At 38.6% G+C, this 8850-nt stretch overlaps 1 protein-coding gene and 1 long non-coding RNA gene across 6 annotated transcripts in view; one reads left to right on the top strand and one right to left on the bottom strand.

Moving 5' to 3' along the window:
• The window catches only part of LOC148959503 (uncharacterized), a 228097-nt gene that overhangs the window by 63037 nt on the left and 156210 nt on the right, over nt 1-8850 (top strand). The gene's annotated exons all lie outside the window — the stretch shown is intronic.
• Nucleotides 4219-8850, bottom strand: part of LOC135684362 (WD repeat-containing protein 62) — a 31690-nt gene continuing 27058 nt past the window's right edge. For 4 of the 5 annotated variants that reach the window (XM_089110418.1, XM_089110417.1, XM_089110419.1 and 1 more), the window contains 4 exons: nt 7268-8239; nt 7026-7077; nt 6451-6530; nt 4219-6243 (listed from right to left, as the gene is read on the bottom strand). In XM_089110418.1, coding sequence (XP_088966544.1) covers nt 5947-6243; nt 6451-6530; nt 7026-7077; nt 7268-8239 — 1401 coding nt within the window. In that variant the 3' untranslated portion in view covers nt 4219-5946. The remainder of the gene's footprint in view (nt 6244-6450; nt 6531-7025; nt 7078-7267; nt 8240-8850) is intronic. The other variant, XR_016144115.1, reaches the window with a different exon arrangement.

The raw sequence follows: 8850 nt of genomic DNA, 5'->3' as shown, positions 1-8850 counted from the left end.
CCTATCTATAAATCGTGGCGATATAAAAGCATGTGTTTCTAGAAGGGAAATCGATTTTTGCAACTGGAATCCAAAATATCATGAATAGGTTTTGACTCAAAATGCGAGTATGAATGTAAAAATTATGTAATCCTAACATTTGACCTTCTTGATCGTGGTTCGGTAAAATATCAAGCAATTTTTTGAATTTGCTTTTTTTCGAGAGTCGGCCTATTTTCGAGGAAATACGGTAGGCAAAACATTGAATACTGATCAAGAGACATTCTATTCAATTGCACTGATGTTTCATAGAGGCTGGCGGCCCCTTGAACTCGTTTATTATATCCAAAATACCAGCTTCAGAGTAAAATAACGTGGAGCAAATTTTGGTTTCGGGCTCCTCAGTTTTTTAACTAAAGGAAACCTTAGTCCATTTCGCCACTGCTTGTGGGCGATTTTATCAGCCTAGTGTCATCGTATATATGATGTATGATATACAAACAGCAAAGTGCCCTTTTTCAAGAAATTGATTTCCGAGCAATACTGATTCATATAGATATTTTGAATGCTAATAAAATCTAGGTTTCAAGCATCTCTTGATTGTCTACATGCAAAACACAAGCATGTAGCTATTAATGATGCCTACATGCAAGACAAAAGTCAATATTATCCATCTTGATGAGAACTGAAAATCGCTTGACAAAGCAATTTGACCAACAGAAATTGTTTCGTTGATTAGATCTCTTAAACTTTCATGATTATGCTGAACTGATTTCAAATTGCTAACAACGTTGGCTCGCATATGTTCGACATATCAGTCAAGTCTTGACTTCAAAGAAAAGCGTAGGAACCGGGGGAACAGTGGGCACGTACCCTCTTTTTCCAAAATTCAGTTTACCTGCCCCTTTGCAGCCCCCCGAGTTGCTCTTTTTCGTTGGTTAGTTCCACCTGAGGGATTTTTAATTAGCTATAAAACAATAGAATGACTGCGTCGCGAACTCCGAGATGGGCGATACCAAATAGGTACAACATAGGCCTTTCCTCTCATGCAGTTTGATTTTCCCTAATCGGGCTGGCTCGTTTGCCATAAAAATAGAACACAAAAAATAAATAATCGTTTGCCTTAGAAAAATAAAACATGATTTTCTCCGTAAAAACAGGCCGTAAGGCATCGAGATAAAAAATCCGGTTACAAGCATATCTTCCATTGATACATTGGCTCGAAAAGCTTACGATGCTCAAAGCAAATGAATTTTTGCGAACCATTTCAACTTAATGTCACCCTTCAGGTGATATTATTGGAATTACCAAGGACACACCCATCTCGGTTATCAAGGATTGCTACTTAATTAGGTTGCATGTTTTGCTAGATATTAACTTCCACCAGGTGCTGCTCGGATTAGGGCTGCCTTTGGCGCACGCTTTTTAATAGTATTTTTTAAAAGCGCAAATCTAGTATGGAAACCTTGACAGCCAGAGAGTCTAAAAATCAGACTTGTACAAAAAATGACACTAATCCTAAGAATCAGGGCTTGGAGATGTGAGCTAGGTTTTAGCTAAATAATCAAGGTTTAACGGACCCTTAAAAATGATGTTGGTTATTGGTATAGAATATCACAAAGATATTCAAAAGACATTACTGGTCATTTTAGCATCATCATCATCAGTAACGGAAGGGTCAAGGCTGACCCGCCGTGGCACACGCAATGGTTGTCCGCCAAGTGTCCCTGTCTTGCGCCTTCCGAAGCAGCTCGGCCATGGTCATTCCCAGTAAATCTTCCACGTCGTTTTCCAGTTTCCTTCGTGGTCTTCCTCGTTTCCTCTTTCCGTCCACCATTCCCGAAAGAATGTCATTTCCCAAGCCTTTACTTCTCGCAACATGGCCAATAAAAGATAACTTCCTTTTGTTGATGCTGTTTATGAGGGTTGCTTGGCCGATCCTTTCCAGGACCCATTCGTTCGTTTTCCTTTCTCTCCAACTTATACGCATAATTCTTCTGTAACACCATATCTCGAAGGACGTCAGTCTGTTCCTGTCACACTTCTTGAGGACCCAACATTCACATCCATAAGTTGCTACAGGGAATACTAGCGTATGGAGGATTCGGATTTTTGATTGGAGTGTGATCGAGCGGTCTTTCCAAATGTTGCTGAGGCTTACTACTGCACTTCTTGCTATGGCCAACCTTCTTCTGATTTCTTTGCTGTCATTGCAATCGTTAGTAAAGTTTGCACCGAGATAAATAAAATTATCCACTGTTTTAATGACTTCGCCGTTAACAGCAAGATCTCGCATTTCCATGTTGTCTGGATCACCAGCCATCTTCATGACTTTCGTCTTCTGCGTGTTTAGCATCAGTCCTGCCTGCTCGCTTGCTACTTTGACTCTTGTGACGAGGTCTTCCAGCTCTTGCATGGATCCAGCAATAAGGACAATGTCATCAGCGTACCTAAGGTTACTGACGGTTCTTCCTCCCACTTTTATGGATCCCTTGAATCCGTCTAGAGCTTCTCGCATAATTTTCTCAGAGTAGACATTAAAAAGATGCGGCGACAGTATACAACCTTGGCGGACTCCTTGACCGATGTTGAAGAAATCTGTCATGCCATAAGTGGTTCTTACAACTGCTTTCTGTTTGTCATAAAGATCTTTTATGAGATGGATGATGTGCGTTGGAAAGTCCATCTCAAACAGTGCTTTCCACAGTGTTTCGTGGTCGACTGTGTCAAATGCCTTCCAGTAGTCTATGAAGCACATATACAGGTTATGGCACCGCTCTCTGTGTTTTCCATTATCAGCTTCAAGTTTAGAATTTGATCTCGTGTGCCTTTGTTTGCACGAAATCCACATTGTTCATCTGCAATTTCTTCATCTAGTTTACCTTTCAGACGACCGGCTATAACTTTTAAAAGGATCTTGCTGCAATGGCTGATTAAAGATATTGTTCTGTTGTTACAGCATTCTAAAACGTCTCCTTTCTTTGGGATGGGTACAAAAACTGATGTAATCCAATCCTCTGGCCATTTTCTATCTTTCCAGATCTTTTTGCAGAGAACATGGAAAAACTCGACGACATTCTCTTCACCGTTCTTAACAAGTTCCGCGGCCACTTCGTCGATACCTGTGCTTTTGTTGTTTTTCAAATCATTTATGGCTTTCTGGATTTCACTCCGCAGAGGGGGCGGTTCTTCTTCGGTTTGGTCGAACGCAAAGTTGTCGTGTGCTAAGTTGTCATTAATTTTATACAGATCTTCGCAATATGACTTCCATCTTTCTTTGACATCATCTCCATTGCACAAAGCATTACCGTTTTCATCTTTTATTGTGTCAATGGCTGGTTTGAACTTTTTGGTCAGATCTTTGATTCCTCGATACAGATCTCTGGTTGAATTAGTTATGGAGTTTTCTTCAATTTTCTTACAGACTCTGTCTATTTGCTGATTTTTGTCTTTTCTCATCATTCTTTGTACTGTTGCATTTTGCTTTTTGTATTCGTCGGTTGTTCCTTTCAGACATCTTCGTTTCTCGATTTCTGCTCTTGTTTCTTCTGAGATCCAATCATTTTTTATCTTTTTCGCTTTTGGATAGTTTGCTTTGCAACTTCGACTAGACATTCCTTGCTTAACTTCCAGAAGTCGTTAGGGGGAATTTCTTCAGTTTCACACTCTAGCAGGGATTCGAATTTGTTGTTAATGTCAATCTTGTACTTTTCGCCTAGAGTGGAGAAATCTAGACGTAGCGTTGGTGGTGGTTGATCTAATTTCTTCAGTCGCATTCGGATCCTGGCGGACAGAAGTTGGTGATCACTGTTGCAGTCGGCTCCTGGTAGAGTTCTTGCATCTTTCAGGCAGCTTTTCCACTTCTGTTCGATCATGATGTAGTCGATTTGATTTCTGATCGTTCTGTCAGGCGATGTCCAAGTGTACAGTCTTCTTGGATGCTGATCAAAAAGCGTGTTGGCTACGACAAGATTGTTTACTTTACAGAAGTCGATGAGAGTTTCTCCTCTTTCGTTTCTGATGCCAAGTCCACAAGTTCCGTGAGTTGGTGTGGATTTTAGCATACCTATTAAATAATTGCTGAAGCACTCACGTGAATGTTTCTTGAAAAAGTAAAATAAATGTTGAAATTTTGGTTCTAGCTTTAGGATACTTTTAGTGCTGTATTTAGATTTCGTTACATCAGACTTTGTGAATCTAATAAGAAGATGAAAGCAGTTGCAAGAAAACAAAGCAAAATTGTAAATCAATTGTTGAACTTCCTTCTTTTGCAAGGAAACTTAAAATTCACACACCTTCAAAAATATTTACAATGCTTATTCTCTTAAATTCTATAAAACTACAACTTACTTCTACCACAATTTACCTGCTCCTTACGAATTAGATTCTACCACAAATTGGTTGCACTCTATTTCGCGTGTTCATATTTTTACTTAAATAAAGATTGCAATAACAGTTGTCTTTAAAAGCAAATTAGCAAGGAAGTGGACGCAAGAAGATATACTTGACAAGGTCGAAATATTAAAGCCTCACTTGGCTCTCAATTTTAGGGTATCTTGAAAAACACTCAGAATCGAGGCTCCGAGTTGCTCTAGACAAATCGGGTTCCAAGACGCTGCTATTCTTGCTACCCCATTATAAAAGAGATCTCTAATAGCCAAAATTACTCTGGATGAAACAGTCAGGGACGCAAATTGGGGGTTAAGGGGGGATTTGGTCAGTGGTCAGGAGGCCATCAGAGCCAAGCAAGAGGCCTTGAAACTCACATTTTTCGAGGGAGCATGCCCCCGAACCTTTCTTGCATAGTGTATCTTCAGGACTTGTGTGCCCCATTAGTGCTGTATCTTCCATACAAGAGACTGCTCTTAAAGAACATTTACAGCAAAACAAAGATAATTATTTCATCTGGTATCTTTAGGTACCCCTAAAAAGTACAAAAAGGCCACTACATTTCCAAAGAGAATGGGTTCCCCAATTTTTCAAAGTGCGATGTCTCTTGCCATTTCCTCAAACGTATTCTTTTTACATTTTAATTGTATTTATCTGCTTGGATTGGTTTTTAGGGGTCGGTCCATTTCGTAAGCGAGTCGTTCATGCCTGTCCTGACACCCACTCTCCTCCAAAAAAAATTAATTTGCGCCCCTCAAAACAGTTTGCACCTTTTACTATTCGTCTGTGTTTAGCATTGTGATATTTCTAGCGAAAGTACAGTTGTTGCGTCATCACTAAATGAAAGTTCATAGTCGTGCGAGCTCATCGAGGTGTTGTTGGTAAAATTTCATGCAAAATTATATGAAAAAGATAATCAAAAAGAACTAAATGGACCGAAACTCAGTTAAGCACATCATGTGACGAAACATTGTTAATCCTTAAACACAATTTGTGTTACGGGAACTAACAAAACGACACTTCTTTAAACAACAATTTTCAATTAACAGGAAAAACGAAAATTTTCGTTGCTGATTTGAAAGACGAACGAGTGTCAATTATCCAGCTGCTTTGCTGCTACTGACGTTATCGAAATATTTTAAATAAATAGCTGACCTGAACGGCATATTATTCTAACGGAAGAATACGTTAATGCATTGAACAGATTCGTTTACTAGGGCCCATTCTTCGAATAGAACTAGAAACTGGCCAAACAAAAGCTGTTAGAATGTCACGTAAGCAGAATTTGTCTCAACGCAGGCGAAGATCGGAATATTCTTTAACCATCTTTCAAAATTTCTCAATATACTAAAGTACTTTGCAATGGTTCGTGAAACACCCACCCCTACTGATTAAAGATCTGTTCGCGGCATAAAGTAAAACTTGTAACAATGTTCGAAGAATCGTACTTCATGTTAAACTATACAAAAATATTTTTTTCCGGCTGGTTTCAAAAGAAAAAGGCAACTGCCATTGTTCAAGAATAAGCGAAAGCTACCTGGCTTTGAATTTGAAAAATTTCTATGTAACTTGTAAAATTCACGATTTATTCGCAAGCTTTACTTCAACTAATCTAACGATGGCATCAGAATACTGTTCCAATAGGCCAACAACTTGCTTCGTTTTATCAGCAGTAGAACTAGGGCTCTCCTCCATATTTCTAATTGACGATGCAACCTGCTTGGCCTGTATGTCGATTCCAGCATCAGTAATAGCAACAGAAACATTTGTGAGGTTCCTTTGTTGCTTTGTCAAAACGTTAGCAACTGTACAATAAGTGCTCGAGAGCATATTTACAATTTCATCCTTATTTTTCACGTCTCCACTTTTGAACACCTGGAAAATCATAAAATTAAATTACAAAGATATAAAAGTTAATCATAAAATAATAATGCCTTCTTAAAACGAAATAAAAAAAATCTTGCAATCGTTAGTTTGCCATCACATTTTGCAGCATGGCTCTCTCGGGGCATATTTACAGAATGAAATGGTCTACAGCTAACATCAACGCACGATCGGGGGCAAAGAGTAGAATGTTTGTACCTTTTCTTGAAAATTTGATATTGCATCAAAGGATGCCAACAAGTGACTGACAGCTGCTTGACATTCTGTTATTAGCAATGCTAAAAACAAAAGCAAATTATCATATATAATTACGAAAATATTGACTGACACAAGATGTTAAAAAATTATCAGAACCTGCACACGAAATGGTGAAAGCAGCATTTTGGGTAATTAGGCATCACTGTATTCTGTCTGTACTTGTTTTGAAACATACGATACTCGTGTTGAAACAGATCCGTTTGGATGACAGGGGCAAATAGAATGGAAAATGCAGGACAAAGGAAGAAAAATACAAATAGCAAGGTAAAAAAGAAAGGGTAACATTTGCGGCAGCTTCTGTCGGCGAAGGAACAGCGTTTGTGGCGTTTTCATCTAACAAAAGGCTGGTTTTCATCATAAAAAGCGAAGACAATACCCAAATAAGAGACAATCATTTCACGACGCAAAATAATCATACCATCTGCAAAAGGTAGACAGCAAAAAATGGAAAATATACCAACTAAAAAATAAGAAGAAATATACAAATAATAGCTAAAAGCAAAATAACTCAGTACCCCCAGTCTCCGTCGGAGTTGAAGATGATGGTTCATCTGAAGCTGTCTCTATCTATGGACAAAATAACACAAAAAGAAGTAAATAAAAAGCGGCTAAATACAAAGTAGATAACAATCAACCGATACATAAATATCTGCTCTACATTAAATTTGATTGCCATCTTCACGTTTGTTACCAATTTGATCAAGATAGTCGTTTTGTTCCTGAAGCAGCTGTGTCGTTTAAAAAGAAAATGATTAACCTTTTCATTATCGTGTTTCGGTTTCGCTTCCTCGTTTGCTTCGCCTTCCTCTCTTTGTGGCTCTTCTCTGGCAGGAGCAACTTCTTTGCTTCTGACAACAAGCTTCACGTTTAACGTTGCTTGGTTCTCTGAAGTACACGTTGTAGTGCCGGCATGAGCCTCAATACACCCCACACGATCTTGCGAAGGCGCTTCATTTGCTACTTCCATGTTCTTTCCATCATTGAAAATCACTGTGTTATCTAAAGTTGATTTCCTTGCAGAGCTTTCTAGACTGTCATCAGCCTCTATTTCTATCGGCCGGACGATAACCGATGCCTTATTTGAGTTAACTTTGCTTTGAGAAGATTCTGCGTATTTACCAGGCTTCTCATCATCCACACGGGTATGTGCTTTCTTTTTGCTCTCTAGTTTACAGTCATCATTCAACTCAGAGTCAGAATTAGTTTTGCTGCAGTGGACTTCAATCATTTCATCGAGAGACGTTTGTAAAGGTAAAACAAGAGACTTTGGACGGCTTCGAAACCTTGGTCGATCATCAGCCTTAGGTCTTCTTTTAACAGCCCCTTCTTTCATCGAGTTGGCTGGAATGCCTTCATGCGTTTTATCTTCCTTCAACTGGTTCCAGCTTTGTTTCAATTTCGTTGGAGAAGAGACAGGGGAGACCCCAGGACTGCTTCTTTGCTTATATGATTTGATAGGCTTACCCACTTGGCTAAAAGGAAGGTCTAGTTTATGTTTCGGGGTACTGCTTCTTAGGTTGAACAAATTTATCAACTCAGATGCAGATTTTTCATGCTCTGCTGAAGAAGTACTGCTGGCTCTCAAATACTTTACCCGGTCCCTTGATTGGAAATCGTCCTCTGGAATCTTTTTTTCTTTAATCACACGTAGCTCACTGCTGCTGTCAGCCGAAATCCCAGAGCCTCTCCGATGATTTGTCTTGCGACCCGTTTTGCTTTGAGGTGCGATCTGGAAGAGATACCATTAAAGAACAAATTCAACAACTAAAAGAACATTCAGTCGCCTACTGGCACAGAGCAAAGCAAATTCAGTGCATTTATTTTGACATACACCAGTTAAGTTTTTTCATTGTCAGTTTTACATGTTTTACATTGTCAGTCTTCTGTTAATTTTTAATCCTTCCATCACTTTGTTGTACATAATATTTAAAAATCGTTAAACTGGTTTCATGATTTGATCTAATAAACAGCTTTTAAATCAAATGTTTTTATCAGGGTTTTCTTGCAAACCAGCTTATGTTGAAGGACAGCCCTCCTGAAAAGAATAACAAATGAAATAGAAACATAAAAAAATATGACACAGAAAGCTTTGCTTTCTGAAATAGAAGAAAAATCGATTTTGAGCCATGGAATTCATTGTAGCAAAAAGCCAAAAGAAGATTGAATGGACAATACGACAACAACAAAAAGCAGCAACAAAATACAGGCAAAATCAGCTAAAAATTGGCTTTGGTGTTTGCTTGAGGTACACACATGCTCCTCTTGCTAGTTTTTATCTACTAAGAATAATGTCTAGCAAGTGTTTGTGACATTTCATCTGATAACATTTTATTCAATAAG

The sequence above is a fragment of the Rhopilema esculentum genome, chromosome 10, assembly GCF_057945365.1.
Source record: "Rhopilema esculentum isolate cy_ngs chromosome 10, ASM5794536v1, whole genome shotgun sequence".
NCBI classification, from domain to species: Eukaryota; Metazoa; Cnidaria; class Scyphozoa; order Rhizostomeae; family Rhizostomatidae; genus Rhopilema; species Rhopilema esculentum.
This window is presented reverse-complemented; position numbering and strand designations above follow the sequence as displayed.